Below are 20,114 nucleotides of genomic sequence, written 5' to 3'. Positions count from 1 at the left end.
TTCCAGGTGCATCTGCATAGCATTCAATGCGTTTTCTCACGCCTGCAGGGCAGGAAGGGATGGCTCTCGTTTGCTGGATTAGCTATGTTTCCCCTGTGGCGGCCATCTTGCCAGGAACTTAACCACTTCACCTGCTCATTAGGCTAATAACAGATGTTCTTATTGGCTTGTTGGCTATCACTGGATAGCCCCTTCTTCTTCCCTCCCTCCCTCTCCCTCTGCCTCCCTCTTCCTCTTCTCCCCCCACCTCTGTCAACTTGCTTTTCTTTCCTCTTTTCTCCTTTCTATGGGTTGTGTGTGTGCAAACATTAGGGGGTCTCACTTTGTAATACCAACCTGTTTGGATGGATGTCCTTCTGCCTCAGCTTCCTGAGCACTGGCATTGCAGTCAGGCATCATGGCCCTTGTAGGAGTTTCTTTGAGGTAGAGACAACTCATTTATAATCTCTATTCTTTTCTATTTCATACCTACTTAAATCTAAAGGTTTCTATCTATGCACCATTTTAACTAAAATTCCTTATGATCTAACAGAGTATCAGTGGCATATTTAAACTGTATTGCTCAAGTCTCACACATGTGAGGATTATGTGGCTTTTTGGGTTTTAATTTCTGTGTAGTCTATGGGATCTGAAGAAGAGATGCTGTCACTTCAGTCTTTTGAAATGTGTGGACGCTTTATGCTTCCCCCTCCCCCCATGGTTTAGCATGTGATCAATCTTCATGAAGGGTGGTGTGCCCTTAAAAAGGTGTCGAGTGTGAATTAGACTTAGAATATCAATGACTCTAGAGCTTAAGCAAACTTTGATAACCAATGGTTTAGATATGGCTTCCAACTACTGTCTGCTCAGTTTATTTTGAGAGATGTGTGTTAAAATATCCAGATGTTATTGTGGGAGTTTTGTCAACCTCTGTTTTGAATGTTGTTGCCATTTTACACACGTTGATACAGTCTTCCTAAGTGCATGTCTCTTTAGCATATTGACTGATCCCTGATCAGGAAACGGCACGGATTCTCTTTAGCTGGCACCAGCATATCACATAGCTTCCCATTCCCTAGTCCATCACCATGAAGCATCTGTTGTGTGCATGACATGCATGGTGGTGTTGTTTTGCTATCAGTTTCACAACTCTGTCTTTTCACTGAAATATTTGCTACACCAGTACCTAATGCCATTATGCAACCATTGATTTAAACCTAATATGTTACCATGTGTTAACCTGCTATCTCATCTTGTCGCTTCCTTTTGCTGATTAACTATATATTTTATTACATTATTTTTGCATTTTATTTGAATGTTCTCTGATTAATCTTGTAACAAGTGCTCTAAATTATTTATGAAAGCTCCACATTACAGTTTTATTAATTTCTGGACCTTGCATTGTGCTAACTCCACTTGTTCTCTGTCTGTCTTCTTCATGTCTTGCTTGTCTCTTTTATTTATTTGTTATGCATTTTATGCTGCCCAAGGTATCACTCTTTTATAAAGACAGCCTTCCTTTGGTCACCTGCATGTTTGCCTCCTCTGCAGCTCTTTCTCTGTAACATTTGCTGGTTCTCGTCGGGGCTCACATCCCTCGCATCTGAGCTGTCCGCTATTACCTGTCTGTTGCCAGTGGGGAAATATTTTCAAAATGTGTTCATTTTGCTTTCACTCTTAAAAGCTGTTTTCAGGACAACGAGGCTGAATGGGCTCTGTGGGGCATTTGGAGACTTTCTATTGTGCTCTGACTTTCATTATTTCTGCTGAAGAGTAAATTAGTCCTGTTGTTGGTCATTTGAAGGTTACGAGTCTCTTATGTCTGGCTGCTTTTTGTTCCCCTCTCTTCTGATTGTATTTTATTTTCAGAAATTCAACTTTGATGGGCCTAGATATAATTTTAATTTAAAATCTATTGTTGTTATTATTATTTTAAGTGTGTGTGGGGGGATGTATATGAATATGGGTATACGCCTTAGCTTGATGTGCAAATCAGATGACAGCATTCAGGGGTCAGTTCTCTGCTTCCATGTTGGGTTCTAAGAATTAAAGTCAGCGCTTTTATCCACTTTTATCTATCTCACAGCCTAGACATAATTTTAATTGTATTTGGCCTGGGGTTTCTAGTGCATCTTTTCTGTGGCTTGATGTCTTTTAATTGACCTAATGATCGTATCGAATATGAGTGTTGTAGTTGATTGTGCTGGCCAGTTTTATGTCAGTCAGACACAAGCTAGAGCCATTGGGAAGAGGGAATCTCATCTGAGAAGATGCTGCAAGCAAATTGGTCTATAGGCAAGCTTGTGGTGTGTTTTCTTAATTAGTGATTGGTTTTAGGGGGTCTGGCTCACTGTGAGCTGTGCCACCCCTGAGCAGATGGTCGTGGGTTCTAAGAGAAAGCAGGCTGAGCAAGCCATGGGGAAAAGCCTATAAGCAACACCGTCCATGGTTACTACAGCCATTTCTGCCCCCGTGTTCCTGCCTTGAGCTTTTTCCCTGACTAACCTTGAATGATGGACTACAAGCTATACAGAGAACAAACCCTTTCCTCCACAGGTAGATTTTGGTCATGGTGTTTTATCGAAGCAATAGAAACTAGACTAATGCGTTGAGTTTCTGTGTCTATGACAAAAACACATGAAATAAACAGATTAGAGGAGAAAAAGCTGATTTTGTTCAGTGTGTGAGGAGTTTCGGTCAGTGCCCAGCTGACTCGGTGTCTTCCGGATAGTCAGTGAGATAAAACATAATGGGGGTGGGGTGGGTTTGTGGTGCAGCAAAGTTTCCCACCTCATGGTAGATGGGAAGCTTAGAACATAGCTGAGGCTCATCCTATGGAGCCTCTGCTCTGTTAAGATATCTCTGCTACTCTCAATAGCTGAATCTATCGTCTGTCTGTCTGTCTGTCTGTCTGTCATAATCACCTGTCACACTTTTGTTCATTCTTTGTGGGAATAAAGAACGTTGTGCTGATGATCAGTGGGGTCTACCATCGTTGAACACTGAATTGGAAAAGTTTGTATCCGTGAGTGTGTGTGGTGTTGGTGTGTGCTTGTGTTTGTATGTGCAGATATGAGCTGAATTCAGACGTTAGTGTGAGGTGGCCTCCTCGGTTGCTCTCCATTTTTATTATTTGTTCATTTAGACAAAGAGTCTCTCCTGAAACTGGAGCTTATCCATTCATTGGGTTAGGTCTGCTCTGCCTATCTTTATCCCAGTACTATTGTTAAGGACACATGCTAACCCACCTGGGTTTTCCATGGTTGGTAGGATCTAAACTCAGAACTGTATGTTTTGCACAATAAATAGATTACCAACTGAACCATCTCTCCATATTCTGTTTGCATTTTTTATTATTTAATTCAATTTAATTTTTTACTTATTCCCTTTATATCCCACTTCCTTCCTCCCTCCTGGTCATCTCCCCCCAAATCTTTCCCCCTCCCCTGGTCCCTCCCCTACTCCTCCGAGCCCCCTGGGTACCTCAGTCTCTGGGAGGCTGGGTGCTTTCTATCCCACTGAGGCAGACAAGGCAGCCCAGCTAGTAGAACATATCCCATGTATAGGCAACAGCTTTTGGGGTGTTCAGGACCCACATGAAGACCAAGCTATTTGTATTCTTAATGGCTGCTATATGTGTCCTATTTAAGTGTTTGAAAAAAAAATGTCCCATATAGTTTGTATGAATACAAGTATCCTGGGAGTAGGAAGGAAGATGTGTGTGAACTGTGTGACTACTGATGGATAAGATGTAGATTGAGAAGAAACTGAGCCAAGTTGGAGAAAATTTGTTCTGCTCTTTAAGGCAAAGCTGACAGAAATATGAGACAATAATACTGACTTATTTCATAAAAGGATTTGTTCAAGAAAAGATGGATGTTGTTAAAAAAATGAGGAGCAGTATATTTTAAAATACTGATTTTCCTTTATTGACAGCGGGTATTTCACAGCATTTTTATAGAATGTTAACAGAAGTCAGTATACAGAGAAATACATTCAAATGTTTTTTGTACTACCGCTTTAACGTATTTGTTTACTGGTAGACTTTTTTGAACTTTTAAGTTTTGGTTTGTGAACTTCCAAAGTTGGTTAAACTCAGAAAGAAAACATGTCGGGGACCTGGGGTGTGTGGGTACCAAGGAAACACAAACGGGAAATCTATACATGCATAGGAAGCCCATTGGTGCTGGAGTTTCTGCAGAGTTTTCATATCTTGTACTTAACCAACACCTTTGCCTAGCAAAAGCATGCCCTCAGTATATGTTAGCTGAGGGATAATTTATGAGCACATTTATTTATGCATTTTAGTGGACAGAGGAGAATCTGGACCAAAGTGAAACATCAAATCATTTTTTTCCTAGCAAGATTAATTTCATAACACAGTACAGGGTGATCTGAAAGGAAACGGCCCGAGCAGCTTAAACCTCAGTAAAGAAGCTTTTAACTTCACAGTCCAGAACTATACATTGTTCTTATGCTATGATGACATCTTTGAAATCAAAAGTAAAAAAAGACAACAGTAATTCTTTTGTGAAGAGAATCAACACATCTTGATACTCGCTAATAAATGAATGGATGGGAATTTAGTATGTATATACATATGTCATATTATCATAGTAACATACAATATACAGAAACTATATATTAGAATATTCTTTAGCTTTAAAGAAAGATGAAATAGCAAACTTAGTAGGAAATGGAAGGACATGACATAGAACGTTAAGCACGCTCACCCAATCTCTAAAAGAAAAATGACCTACGTATACTCAGTCATTAGTGGATCTGCCTATAATGTGTGCATGTGTGTATATAAGCAAATGTATGTATAGCTATAGTGAAGCACTTATAAGGAAAAGCTGAAAAGGGTAGTCGTTGAGGAATGATAGTGTGCAGATAAGGGACACAGGAGCCATGGAAGAGGCCACCAAGCTAATTGTTTTTCTAGTTTGAACCCTGACATGGGTTTTCATTCTGGGTAAGTGCACAGAGACATAATGCTACTGAAGGTATGGAACCCTAAGTGAAGCTCTGGCTTCAGCACAACTATTCTAACTGTAGACAAGTCAACAAAATGCATAGAGCTTGGATCTGGATGAGTGTTTGCTTGAATGCTTTATACTTTATTGTAGCTGCATGACACTTGTATTTGTGACAAATAAAGGCAGCTTTATACTTACAACAGAATTAACAAAATTCTGTGGCAGTTTAGATGAAAGAGTTCTTCAGGTGGCCAGAGGGTGTGGATGGCTCTGAGGATAGAGAAGACGCTTTAAGGAGGAAGGGGTTCCTACCAAGGAGCTCGTCTGCTTCCTTTCCATGGCTTAATGATTTGATGAGGTCACGAGGGAAGTTACTCATTTTAGGAAGTCTTTAGCCTGTATTTGAGAACTATTTGTCGAGGAAAAGGCTACTCATTTCCTTATAGAAATAAACTACTGTTGAAAGGCATTTGAATGAACGTTGCAGGGGAATAAAAGGCCATTAAAAATCACAGACAGCAAATGGAGTATGTAAAAATTCCCACATCTTTTCCCCCAGCTCAATACTTTGTAACATCGAAGAGAGTATGTTAATGAGAACATTTGAAACACATGGCAATTGAGTAACTATTTTGAGCTGCCTCCTTTTGCTAACAGAAGGCAGAGGATTCTAGAACCGTCAATAAGCAAGACTTTAATTTGAGCAGTGAAAAGTGTGTTGCATTGGAAACAAAGTTTTTGTCCAGTCTAGTCATGCCTAGAAAAACAACCTCGGACAAACCCTGACTTCCACCACCCCTCCCAAGCCATGTCAATCAAACCTAAGGAGCCAGCTTTCGTCCTCGGAAGGCAAATGAGATGGAACCGAAGTATCATAGATGGCAGATTTACAGACTCAGATATAAAGTCTAGGAAGAGTAAATTTCTTCCTCCCTTTTATTCTCCTTCTTCGTAAACATGGGGATAGTAGCTATCTTAAAGAATATAGAACTAAATAGGATATAAAAGAACACTGTCACTGATACTGCCTGTGCATAAGCACATCCATGGAGGGATGAATACATGCATCAATGAAGGGATTTGTAATCTCACAAATAGGATTTCTTCCTGCTTCCCAGATTTGCTTCCATCTGACAATTGAATGGCCTGGGAATTTTCCATTAAGAGATGGGATTACAAATGATAATTAAATTGGTGTCATGACTACCAGGAAAATATTCAAGATATTTTTAAGAGTTTGACACATAATATATTGGTGAAGTTTTAGGTGAAACCAAGAAACAAATCTGTCCTTGAAAAATATATAAGCATATAGCTCTGAAGATATTCATATCAAATCATGGAAGGAAGTGAATTTTCCATGCTCTCCTCTAGCAGTAACGGCCATTCCTTTTCTGTTATTGTACAACAGTGAGAAAAAGCTCATCACAGATGCCCTGAATAAGAACCAGTTTCTGAAGAGATTGGATCCCCAGCAGATCAAAGACATGGTGGAATGCATGTACGGGAGAAACTATCAACAGGGCAGTTACATCATTAAGCAGGGGGAACCTGGAAACCATATCTTTGTGCTGGCTGGTGAGTTTCACAGGTTTATTTTCGAGTTCCCCTATGAAATGTTTTTGTTTCTTTGGGCTGTTTTGCAAACGTTTTAAAAACAAAGCCAAGTTGCTCTGTTTGTAGAAAATAAACAGATTGACTATGTGTGGCAAGGACATTGACGATGCGGTCAGGGCAGTGGTTGATGCCCCTGGAGTGTGCTGTGTGTCTTGTCTCCCACTGAGCGCTTGATAGAGAGGTCTCATTTCATCTCTTACCTGTCCTGTAGCGTCAAGTGCAGTTCATTTCGTGTTATCAGTGGAATCCATCCCATCCAACGGAGGTTAAATCACTTACCCAAGGCCTCACTGCTCAGAAATGGAAAGTGGAAAATACAGGCAGGAAACCAGATTCAACGCTCCACACTTTTAGTCAGAATGCTGCTTATTGAAAAGTTTTTGTTGGAAATGTAGCTATTTGTGTTGACATTTTTGACATTGCTACCAAGGAGAGTTCATTTTTGTGGTTTTGGAAATCGCTTTGATTGTAGACCAATGGTTTCAAAGGATGATTTTAGTTTCTTTCTACCAAAAAAAATATCAAATCAAATGCCCTACCTATTAAACTGTTGTGAGTACAGCCATTTTGTTTCTTATGCTTTGTGATCACAGGAACACACATGGATGGGAGACAGTAAAGGAGCAATTGATGAATCTTAAATGATTGATAACTTTTAAATATAAAGAGACACAAGAAATTACCTGGATAGGGAATGAGGTCATTGAATGTTACGTAAAATTCTGAATTGCTTCAACTTTCTGAGTCTGAGGAAAGAAAATTAAACTTCCTTACCCAGGTAGCATGGCATCCTGATTGATGCTGTGAACTTCTATTTTACATTGTGGTTCCCAATAATCTAAGCAATCAAACAATATTACTTTTCCTGTTTCCTGCAGCCTTAGAAGTTGCCTATCTAAGCAAACTAATGTGCTTGTATTTTCCTGTTTATAACACTCCAAGGATTGGTCTTTCATATATTGATCCTAAAAGCCTATCAGTTTTAAAAGTTATTTGTGCATCATTTGTTATATAATCTTTAAAGGTAACTTCAAAATGATTCTGTCATGCCAGAGTGATTATTCTACCCTTGTAGTGAGTTATAGTCTTAATTTAGCCAGCCTTCGATTTTTACAGGGATGGGTGACCCACAGTAATACTTTCTTCTTACAACTTTTTTTCTTGGCCATTTCACATCTATTTTAGCATCACGAGAGCATTTTGGCAGGAGAAGACAGGTCATTAAGTCAACAAATATTTATGGAACCTGCTATGAGAGCACAAGAAATGCATGCCAGCTGCATGGTGTCCCTTGCGAGTGACTCTGATGAAAGGCTCGTGGAAAGAAGAGGTTAGACAGGAGTCAGCAATACCACAGCTGTTGAGATCAGGCACACAGCAGATACGGAAGTGAAGACTGAAGGCTTTCTTATTTGAATTAATTACCATGGCATCTAAGGACTGAGTTGCCTGGCTTAATTATCTGCCTGAGCAAATTAATTTGATAATTAGAATTCTCCCCTTTATAAGATTCAGCCTGAATAGCAAATACTACAGAGTTAGCTTAAACTCTTGGTATTCCATATAATTCTGCAGTATGACTCAAATCTTATGAGCCAGAACCAATTAGGAAAAGAACCTGGATGTGTATTAGGATCTGGGATATCAGCCCCAAGTGGTTTCGATGGAGCTGGAATTGGCTGTAATAAGAAATTATTAAACTGTATGTGTCATCTGTGGAATTTAGAACCAAAAGAAACAGATTTGTTGTTGTTGTTGTTGTTGTTGTTCTTGTTAGAATATAATTCTAATCCAGTAAACATCTTTGCTTCTCTGGCTTGGAACCTGTAATGGTTCTTGGCATCATGTCGATTCTCATATCAGATTTGCTAAAATAAGTGGATGACACAGGATGGCATAATGATGCAAGCTTTGGGAACAGGACAAAGAAAGACTGCCATTGCTTCCCCCCACCCCCCTAGATTTCTTCCTTTCAAATGGTAGACGTTTTAGATGAGGTTTTGCTTGAAGAAACAAGAAATGGTTTCCAGGGCAAAACAACTGTAGGCCGTTTGCTTGGCAGTCTGTTTTCTCCACCTCAGCTTTGAGTAGATATAGATGTATAGGAATGCACCAGGATGAGGGGTTCAGCAGCTAAGGACCGTGAAGTCACTTTTCCAAGGTTACACAACCAATAACTAATGCAACCCAGATGGAGAACTAGGTGACTTGACTCAACAGCCAGGCATCATGGCTCTGACCAATCTTCCTTCCCTCATGGCAAGAGCTATGCAGTGTTTTCAAGACACACTCTGATTGTTGGGAGAAATGTTTTCCCATGCTACATTATTTTTTCCATAGGGCATACTGACTGTTGTAAAAGTTTACATAACATCTAGCCGCTGCTAGCTGTTGTTCCAAGCTCCCTACCTGTATTAATTGACTTAATTCTCATAGTAAATGCACAAAATACCTATGACTCTCCCCATCATCCATGATGACCTCCTCAAGGTCAGTAATTGGCAGATTTGGTTTCGGGTCTGATCTTTTAACCACCCTAGTATAATTAGATTCCTAAGTGAGCTAACTGTATGTTGTGCTGTGCATGCTTTCTGGTTCTTTTCTTCTTCTTTATGGAACCTAGGTATATTTTGATGATTTGTGCTCTTCTCAAATTCTGTTTGATAGAGGGTAGACTTGAGGTGTTCCAGGGAGAGAAGTTGCTATCATCCATCCCAATGTGGACCACGTTTGGGGAACTGGCTATTTTGTACAACTGTACTCGGACTGCCTCTGTGAAAGGTAAGAGGAGAGAAGCTGCTAAGAATCACCACTGCATCTAAGGTTGGCTCCAGAGCCGAGCTTGCAGTACTTTGTCTCTCATTTTGCCCCATAAACTCTTGTTGATAGAAATGCGGTTCCCACAAAACGATTTATATGGGAGCTTTGATAGAAATGATTCAAGCTCTGAAGAACTTTTCCTAGGCTAGGGATAGCTCAGAAGGGAAAACACTTGACTTGCCATTGTAAGGACCAGAGGTCCATCCCTAGAATCTATGTGAAGTACCAGGGCAAGAGCCAGTGCTGGAGGGAGATGCCTGAGCTTCATGGCTCAACAGTCTAGCCTAATTGATGAGCATCAGGGCAGTAAGAGACCTGACTCAGAGGAGGTAGGTGGCACTATTGAGGATGACACCTAAAGCCGTCTTCTGGCCTTGCAAACACACAAATGCACATGCACACTTATACATGTATAGGCATCTGTATGTGTGTCCACACATGCCCCTGCACAGAAGCTTGTGTACCCATGTAAACACACAAGCACACACATGTATATGCATCAGAAAAGAAAAATGTAAGTTTTCAGATACCCGTGTATGAGGTGTGGTATGAAGTTCAATGCTTCCATATTTGTTCAGTTGCCACTTTACCTTTTATTATGTAGCCCATTGCCTTTGACCCTTTTAGGATGTTTGCTTTGGGGTTTATTAATATTTTATAAACTAACTGGGCATGGTGGCACATGCCTTTAATCCCAGCACTTGGGAGGCAGAGGCAGGCGAATTTCTGAGTTCGAGGCCAGCCTGGTCTACAGAGTGAGTTCCAGGACAGCCAGGGCTACACAGAGACACCCTCTTGAAAAACAAAACAAACAAAAAAAGTTTTTATAAACTAGAGATATTAAGGAAAGCAATAATATAAATATGAGCATGGGTGTGTTCTTGAGAAATGCTTCCTTGAATGATATTTAAATCTCTCCTCTTAAAGATTCCCATTTTTTTCTATAGTACCCTTGAAGTAGACCTTCAGTCTGCTTAGATGTGCTGTGTCTCAGCATTAGGAATGGGGTACACAAGGTTTTAAGGATTAAGACCACAGAAGTATTGAATAAAAATGTAGATTGTGAGGTTCATCTTCAAACCTGAAGAATAACCAAACTAGGGTTCATTTTTTAAACAAGAATATTGAGTGACTGATTTTCATTTTACTCTGAAGTTTGGTGAACTATAGTTTCATGTTATTCTTTTTATTTTGTTTAAAAAATCATTTTAATTCTTTTATTTTTGAATTTTTATATTTACTTATTTTGCTTTATGTGTATGAATGTTTTCTCTGCATGCAGGTATGTGCTCTATGTGCAGTCTCCTGTAACTGGGGTTATGGATGGTTGTGTGCTACCATGTAGGTAGTGGGAATCAAACCTGGGTCCCTTGCAAGAACAACAAGTGTTCTTAACCACAGAGTCATTTCTGCAACCTGTTTCTAAATCTTCAACCATAGTGTATCTAAACATCTTTTTCTTTTTCCCAAGAAGTTTCTTCTGTTCCCTGTCAGTTTGGATATTATGTTTGCTTTTAAAGTCTCCCATATAAAAATGTTTGCCCCCAAATTTTCTTCTATCTTTAAAAATCATTTGTGTGCACTCTATACAAAAGTAACTGTAGAGATTCTTAGAAGATATTAGTTCTTAGGCAGTGGTTTCTAAGCATCATAGAAAGATACACATTCATACACATGCACACAGAGACTTTTAGCTTCCAGTCACTTGTTTATGAACTCTTTAGTGTTGAATCAGTTGCAGGCTGGCTGGCATGATTCAAGAACACACCTGGTGCTATGTGGCGGATTCAGTGCACAATTAGAAAATGCAAACCTGCTACTTGAATATCATCCTACCTAAAACATAATCAGAAAAAAAAAATCTCCTACCTACTGCAAATCCTGGTAGACTTTGGAGCTGACGTGATAGGAAACCACCCACAATCTCATTATTTCCTTCCATTTGTGGTTTTAAACAATACATTTCCAATAAGTAAATACTCACTGACTAACATTTTGGAATGTTTTCTTTGTCTGGTACTAAACACTGTTGTATTGTTTCCTTGAATTTTCTAAAGCGATTACCAATGTTAAAACTTGGGCCCTCGATAGAGAGGTTTTCCAGAACATTATGAGGAGAACAGCCCAAGCCCGGGATGAGGAGTACAGAAACTTCCTCAGAAGGTAAGAGTATGCATTTGGTGGATGAAGTGCAGCAGTTGGTACACAGGTTGAATTTGACCACAGTAACGATTTCCTTAATGTTTTCCCCCACTTAAGCAGTTTCTACAGTGTTAAAGCAAGGAGAAAATTTGCTATAAATGGCAGCAGACACTAAAAATTGTATTTCCTTCCTATTAGCTTGTATGCTGAATTATTTTCTTGCTATTCTTTTTACTTTAGTATTGAAAGGGCCATAGCATAAAAAATATGCAAAAACACCCAAAAAATTCACCCAAGTTTGTTCACTGGGCTTTGAAAAAGCATTTATGATCTTAGAAAGTATATCAAAAAGTTAATTTTTCTAATACTAGTTTTAGTTATTTTTGTTACATTTTAAAATGTATTGATTGATTGATTGATTGCATGCACACACACTCACATGTGTGCCACATCACGTGTACAAGTCAGAGGATCACTTCCAGGCATATGGATCCTTGGAATCCAACCCAGGTGATCAGTCCAGCCTTCAGAGTACTTTGTACCCTGAGCTGTTTCAACAGCCCCACTTGGAACATTAGGATTAATTTATCTTACTCTCCTTGCTCTACAGGTGACATTACTTTTGTCATTGGCAAAGGCACACTACCTTCTAAGTAATCATTATTTGTAGTAGCTTTAAAATCCCCGTTACTAAGTTGCCGCATTGACACGGGTACCAGGACAGTTGATTTTGTTTACAAAATGCCCTGTACCGTGGCATCATGAGTTGATTTACAGGGAAACACATGTCTGTATGATTTCAAAAGCAAGCTTAAGGAGATAAGCGTTTTTGAGAGAGCACACTTTCCATGTTCAGTAGTTTTGCATCTGAGACTTTTGACAGCCTCTGGATTTGGGACACAGCATGTGATAAAATGTACGTAGGATAGGTGTATCAATAATTATGCATCATGTGACTTCCAAAAGTAAGCTTCCAGTTTTTCCTAAGTACAGTCTAGTAGTGTGACCTTCCATAGCCAGCCTGCAAGGCCAGTTGTGTTAGGGCCATCCACACCTAGCGCCCAGTTGGGAGTCATAGGCATGAACACATTGGCAATCAGCAGAACACAGCCAGTGTGCTGGTTCTTAGAGAACATCTCCTTGACATACCATCGTAGAGACAATAATGACTCCTGACAAAGGGTTGCAATAATGAGAAGCAGGTGTGTCTCTTCTAGGTATCATGTACCTTAGCTGTCATGTGGTAGGATATACCTAAATATAGGTGGCCTCAAATTTCTGCAGCTGAATGTCACAGATCAGCATTTAAAGTAAATAAGCCACACTGAGGGATGAGATAAAAAAAAAGTACAGGAATAAACCAGTGGCCACAGGATGTAGTTGACTGAGATAAAACACAAACCATTCTACAGAGTCATGAACCTTGGAACCCAGTGTGCTCTGCCTGAGTTAAGGAAGCCCAGCACGTATTTCTCCAACATTCTTTTTGTTATTTCATTCATCCATGCAACAAATATTTGTTTCTGGACACCAAACATTGTGGATTCAGTGGTGAACAAGGTAAACCCGACCCCTGTCCACAGAGAGGGGAGATGAACTGAGATTTCTCCTCATCTGTTCATCCACCACTCCCAAAGGAGACGACAGGCTTTCTATTCATGGATCCCAGTTCCGACCAGAAGGAAAACCTTCATACGTTTGTGGAAATTGAGTTCTACGTTTGTTCTGTTTTGGTTTTCCATCTCAACAGGGAGGCACTACTCTGGGGTAATGCCAGTTTTTTTTCCTTTGTTTCATTATATATAATAGATTCTTTATATATGGAATGCGATACACAAGGGCTGTGGTATACATGCAAATCACAAAACCTCATAAAGCTAACAATCCCAATAGGAAATACATCCAAAGGAAATGAAATCAGTATGTTGGAGGAGACATCTGTGTCTCCATGTTCTTTGCAGCACCATGCAGAATAACCAGGAAATGGATACAATCTAATTGACCATCAGCCATGAGTGGATTAAGAAAATGTGGTACACATAATGGAAGAATGTTTAACCGTAAAGAAAAAGATTAAAACTCATTATTCGGGATGACATGACTCAAAGTGGGGAATGTTCTGTTTAGTGCAATGGGCCAGGCATAGACAGACAAGTGCAGCATAATTGTACTCAGATGTAGGCTCTGAGAGAGTTCCTTGCGTAGCCCTTGAGAGCAGAGCGGTGCTTCCCAGATGCTTACAACAGCAATGGGAAAGGGTTGACCAGCAGGTGCTAAGCTAGAGGCATACGGGAGTCAGAAGTTGTGATATTGCACCATAAGATGATTATACACAGCAACAATGTAATGCATATTTCAAACGCTGGGAGGGAGAGTTCTGAATGCCTTTACCATAAGAAAATGATAAATTCTTAGAGGACACATGTTTACCCATATCTAAACATTGCATATTTATACATATATAGAAACATTGCAAAGAACCTCATAAAGAGGTACAATTTTATACACATAGTTCAATCAGAATAAATCTAAATGAATGAATAATAAGTTTCATTGTAAGGGAATAATAACATTATCATTATTATAATAAGTGAAGTTAGAGATGTTCCCACAGTACCTGTGGGCTCTGATGTCATCACAGATGTCTGTTCTTCTCCTCTCCCCCTGCATTTGGAAGTTTAGTGACTGTTCCATAGGTATTCTTCAGGTTTCGGGTTTGATTTAACCCACTTTGAACTTGTAAGAATGGGGGCATTTTTTCATCCCATTAGTTCCTTACCCATCACCATGCGTTTATTTATATGCTCGCTAGCTGGGCTCACACCGGTGTTTTGCAATTTCTGTGCACCAGTTCAGGAGTTCTTACAGATCTCACACGTATTCTGGCCTAGTACCCCATGTTACATGTGTGCAAGAATCTGCCTTCAGCTCCCTACCATCACAAGATTTAGTCGTGCATTTGGGGAGTGGCATAATATTTCTTGTAAGGGTGTCAAGTGGTAGATAGTAATAAAGAAATGCCGTTTATAGAACTGATACCAATGGTGTCAAGAATGTGTAACACAGAAAGAAATTGATTCAATAAAACAATCTAATCATATAGATTAGTTAATCGTGCTGAGGGAAATTCATGTTTTTTTTTAAGAATAAATGGGCTTCAGTATTCTATTTCAAATGTTCCTGTTACCTGCCTCTAGAAACACTGATTTAAAAAGACAGCACAGTAAGATTAATAATCAAAGAATATGTCACTGGTAATTTTCATGTTCCCATGGGTTCAATCTTTTCCTAATTACAGGGAGTTAGATGAAAATCTGCTCTTCCATCTTGAATACAGTAGTCCACCTGCACTAGAAGAGACATGGAGAACTGGAAGCAAACACTTTTCCAGATATGAGTCGCTTAGCAAACCAACAACAGTGTGTCTGGGTCCCCCGAGTGAGTGGGTGGGATGTCACTGTTACCTTTGTAGAAATGACATTTTCATTTCTGCACCTATGACAAAAGCCTGGAAGAGTACAGTATACATGGACCATTTTCCATTGTCAAGAGATTCTGTATTTAGGCGATTTCAGTTATTTGAATGTTTATTTCGGAAAAACTGAAGTGCATTATTATAATAGTATGAAAATATAAGAATTTAGAATCTGTATGAAATATATATTTTCCAAGACATAAGTAAGAACTAGGTGTGGTGTTGTATGCCTATAATACTAGTTCTTAGAAGGCCAAAGCAGGGGAAATCATTAGTTTGCGGGTAGCCTGGACTACATTGTGAGACTCTATCTCAATTTTTTTTTCAAGACAGGGTTTCTCTGTATAGCCCTTGCTGTCTTGGAACTCACTTTGTAGACCAGGCTGGCCCCGAACTCAGAAATCTGCCTGCCTCTGCCTCCCAAGTGCTGGGACTTGATTACAAAAAGATAATTAATTTAAGATTTTTTTTTTTTAATTTTGAAGTGTCTCCTTGTTGAAGAATTTACCTGAAGACAAACTAACCAAGATCATTGACTGCTTGGAAGTGGTAAGAAATTTTAACGTAAAAAACTACATATATATCATTAGATCTTAGAACCTAGTCATATTATTAGTAATGTAAATGAATAAAGAGGAAAAGATGGGAGAACATTTTAAGTCCAGAGAGCAGGAGCCATGTCCAGTTGTGAGAAATCTTTTAGGCCAGCTCACACTGAGATAAGGGGCCAGCCAGGGTTAGGTAGATAGACTCGGAACTTGTAGAAAGAAATTTGCATGTGTAAAGTGAAATTTGATTTACATATTTTAATCTTTTTAGTACATTTTATACAACTAATCTGCCTTACTCAAGAGGCATTTGATTTTCTCCCATTAACATCACAATCCCTTGCAGAGTTTTCACAATATAAAGGAGTCAGTGAGGCATAATTAGGAAGCAGGGTACAGAAAGGGCATGCTGATGCTGTGGGGGAGGATGCTGATGCTGTGGGGGAGGTGCCCAGAAACCAGCCTGAAGCAGTCTATACTCAGCACTGTGGGCCATGGAAACACATATTAAGAGCTCACACTTGAGTACTTTACCTATTCCAATATCTAGAGGCAAATGACAGATTGGAGTGTGTTCAAAAGCTTATTCCTGGCATCCCCCAGATGGCTGGTTTTAGTTTAAGACTCGTCAAGCCTTATTGTGAAAAAAAAAAACCCAACAAAATGATTTTATAACGTACCTTGTTTTTTAATGATACCATTTTATGTAATCCTCTTTAGGTTTCGAAGATTACAACTCAGAGCAAACACCCCCTCTTACTTTCTTGGGGGTTCTGTTTCATTGAAACCGAAAAATGACCTTTCGGAAATTAAGGGGAAATAGGGGTTGGTGGCAGTATCATGACTGGATGTGATGTTTATACAGAGCTGCTTTCAGTGGGAACAAAGTAAAAGAAAAAGGAAAAAAAAAGCCTGCCCATCTGTTGACAAATTCATACCCCTATCAATCATGGCATAGTGTAAAGACCTATGTGTTGAGAAAGAAGCAGGGATTATTTTATCCTAAATCTAAGCAACACCAGGAATGTTTCCATGTACAGTCATGGAACCCATTGAATAGTTGAAGGGCAGGCTATGGGGACACAATGCCTCACCTCCTGTCCCCTGGGACTTCAGATATGAAGTCAGATTCAACAAACCTGTGTACTCTGCATTCCTCCGGGATTTTTCCCAGTGTAACATAAACCAATCACAGATGTTACAAATTAATAATTCATCCCAGTTTTTTAGGGTGTTTTTCCTTTCAAACCAGAGAAGCCCTATATGTACATATTTTTGTTGTTGTTGTTGTTGTTGTTATTGTTGTTAACCTAAGAAAGTCTGTTTTTAATATACTACTAATAGAGTAATTTCATCGGAGAGACATTCCGAGCTGACAGCAAATATGAGAACTTGGCATCATTAAAAATATATGGTCAATTAGACCTATTTATAGGGGCCATAGGCAACAGCCGCAGAATACATAGATGGGTCTAGAGTCCGGTACTAATTAGCACACAATTCAAGTTTGTAAGCTTCATCTTTTAAAGCACGAGAGGCGAGCTTGATTACATCTCAGCCTCTGTGGACAGCAGCACCGTGTATAAAGGCGCTCTTTATTCACACCTTGCAAACAAATGCATCCCAGTCATGTGTGAAAAGCCTCAGATGTGGTAGTGATTAGTGAGGGAGTAATGGAGTCTGTTTAGTTCTGAAAAAAAGGGCACAATTTACAAAACAGATCCTCCCCACAGTCAACCCCCAGTGCAGGGAGTTGCGATAAAGCACCGGCTGAGTTCTCAGAGGGCAACACATCTCCACAGTTTTTGAGAAAAGAGGTGTCTGAAAGGCTGCTTAGAGGTTGGTAGGGAAGCTGTTTTTTCCTTTGTGTCGGGGGAGAAAGGTGGAGAGAAGAGGATCAGAGCTTCCTGAACCAAGCAGTAGAGCTGGCAGGTTCCAAAGAAACTCAGGACTAACTCTGGTGCCTTTTAGCATGAAAAAGCATGTTGACCACCAGGCCCATTCAGTACCTGTGACTCTTAGTTCTTCTTACCCTGGCCTTTAAACGACTCCAGCCCAGGGGCGGGGCTTCTGGGCGGGGTTTCCAGGGGGCGGGACTTCCCTTCTTCCACCTTCTCATTTCATCAGCAAAGGGTTCTTTTGATCTTCATTCTCCCTCTCTCCTTTCCTCCCTCACTCCCTCCTTCCCTCCTTCCCTCTCTCCCTCTCTCCCACCCTCTTTCTCCCTCTCTTACAGCTCCTGGTCCCCTTTCTTGCTCTTTTATCTTCTTCTCTTTCACTCTTCTCTCTGCTTTCATGTCCGGTTCGGTCATGTTAGTCTACGTGCGTTTTTCCTCTCCTTGCTCTGCCTTTGGCTGTACTCTCCCATACATCTACACTAAAACCTGTCTCCTCTACCACACCTAGGAACGATCATATCCTCATTTTCACTCAGACCCTTTGTGTTTAAGACCTTGTGAACTCCACCACCAAGTGTCTCTGATAGTTCAGTTTTTTATCAGCTTTCTTGAACACAGGTCTCCCAGAGCATTGAGCTGGGGAGGCAGCCACCTTCTGGAAGCCCCTGCTCACATTCTGACCAGAACAGGAGTAGGAAGAGTAGGAATCATGGCGCACAGTCACGGCTATGCTTTAGAATTTGTCTAAAGATAGCCTTAAGGGAGGATGCAAGTTTGGAGTGGTGCTAACAATGGACGATAATGAAAACTTTAATGTGCCTTGTGTATCTGCACAGTCATGAAGAAGACAGGAGAAGACAAGAGTGTCTGCTTCCATGTCAACAACAGGGCAAAGCATGGAGTTTGTATAGGGCAGAGCTCTAGAAGCTGACCCTGTGGCCCTTAGTACTGACACCCCAATGCCCACCCACCTCTGTGCCTTTCCTAGAGTTCCCATTGTGTCAGGGGAAGTGGGGTACAGTAATGTGAATGCCTTTATTCTATTGCAGATCTGGATTGCCAATAGATAGGCAGGTACTGTCTTTCACTCACTGAGTCAGAAACTGGTAGAGCATGCCAATTTCACAGTTTTAGCATTTCGCCAATGGGATTTTTATGCTCATTATGGTTTGAGAAGTACCGAGGTGTGAAAACGGATTGTGAAGCCTGCTTTGTAAAGTGTGCCCTGGTCTGCCTCTTCCTTCTAGGGATTTCCATTTTAAATCATATTTGGCAAAGTCTAGTCTCTGTGTGTGTGTGTGTGTGTGTGCTGTATGTAGTTTGGGTGAGTGTTTTCTGTGTGTTACATGTACTTTGGGTGAGTGCTCTCTGTGTGTGTTATGTGTAGTCCAGGTGAGTGTGCAGGTGTGGACACATGTGTATGTGCATGTGTATGGAGGTCAGAGGACAATCGGTGGGGTGGGTGTCATTCCTTGGGCACCAACCCCCTTTTTTCTTGAACAGGGTCTCATATTGGCCTGAATGCATAGATTAGACTAAGCTGGCTGCCCAGTGAGACCCCTAGGAATCTACTTTCCTTTGCCTCCCTAGTGCTGGGATTAAAACAAGCACTCCCATAGCTAGTTTTTAAACGTATGGGCTCTGGGGAGCAAATTGAGGTAGTCATGCTTCTATAAGATGACCACCTTACTGCCTGAACTATCTCCCCAGCTCTATAAACAGGTTTTGAGAATGAATTATACATGTGTGCGTCTATGTATTTTTTTCACGTATGTTACATCTCTCTTCAGGCTCCTAGGCATCCTCCTTTAAAGACTCCTTTTCAGACCATGAGTGGTAGATCGTTACTAGTTCATGGAAGTGGTTCACTGGAAGAGTTTTGCAAAATGAAAGGAGCAAGTATAGTTACGGTTTCAAAGACACTTTATATTTTACTTCAGTGTCTATGTGTGCATACCTTTATGGGTATATCGAGCAAGCATGTGCAGTGAATTCCTTATTCCAGGGAAAATGCCCGTGGCTTTTTGGTCTTCTAAGGGACCCTTTGCGACGTAACCGCAGGGCTGTCACCGCACTGTTTGCTCTTCTCTTTTTGGTTGCAGTGGCCGCCCTGGCCTGACTGGCTGCATTTCCTAGTGGACAAATACTGGGCAGTCCAGCATCATGGCCAGTTCTTACCACCATATATTTTTGGTCTGACCTGTTTCCACAGGCTTTCCTCGTCCACGAGTTGCTGTCGACACAGTGGGAGGTACTATTTGCCTTCCTTCCTCGGTTTGAGGTGACAAAGAACCATCCCTGGGCTGATTCCACAGGGGAAGTTACCCTTTAAGAAACAATAAGGCTCTTTCTCAGTGCTCCTTCTCAAGCTTGTTCCCTCTGAACTTGCTGGTCGTCAGGAATTAAGACCACACCTCTGTACATGTAAGAGGATTTGTAGTAGTCCAAGAACAGCCTGGTAGCCCATCAGAAGCTTCTCATGTCGTTTCTGTTCCATGTGCGTGTCGGGGACCGAGATCGGAATGGGGGTAAGGGACATCCCCAGCCATGGTCCACCTGGCAGGACACTGCCACTTCACTGAAGTGATTGGTATTTTAATTAGTTACAGGGGGAGGGCACCTTGGATTGCCAGGATGTGGTCATTCCTAAAGAGTC

The 20,114-nt window shown here is 40.6% G+C and overlaps 1 protein-coding gene across 1 annotated transcript in view; it reads left to right on the top strand.

The window, feature by feature from the left end:
- The window catches only part of Prkg2 (protein kinase cGMP-dependent 2), a 108,999-nt gene that overhangs the window by 34,574 nt on the left and 54,311 nt on the right, over positions 1-20,114 (top strand). Inside the window, exons 3-6 of the mRNA XM_021162709.2 lie at positions 6,370-6,536; positions 9,243-9,356; positions 11,453-11,558; positions 15,498-15,561. Of these exons, the coding sequence (XP_021018368.1) occupies positions 6,370-6,536; positions 9,243-9,356; positions 11,453-11,558; positions 15,498-15,561 (451 nt within the window). The remainder of the gene's footprint in view (positions 1-6,369; positions 6,537-9,242; positions 9,357-11,452; positions 11,559-15,497; positions 15,562-20,114) is intronic.

This window comes from Mus caroli, unplaced genomic scaffold, assembly GCF_978045245.1.
Source record: "Mus caroli unplaced genomic scaffold, Mus_caroli_1 scaffold_4, whole genome shotgun sequence".
NCBI classification, from domain to species: domain Eukaryota; kingdom Metazoa; phylum Chordata; class Mammalia; order Rodentia; family Muridae; genus Mus; species Mus caroli.
Note: the sequence above shows the minus strand (reverse complement) of the source record. Positions and strands in the feature narration are given on the sequence as shown.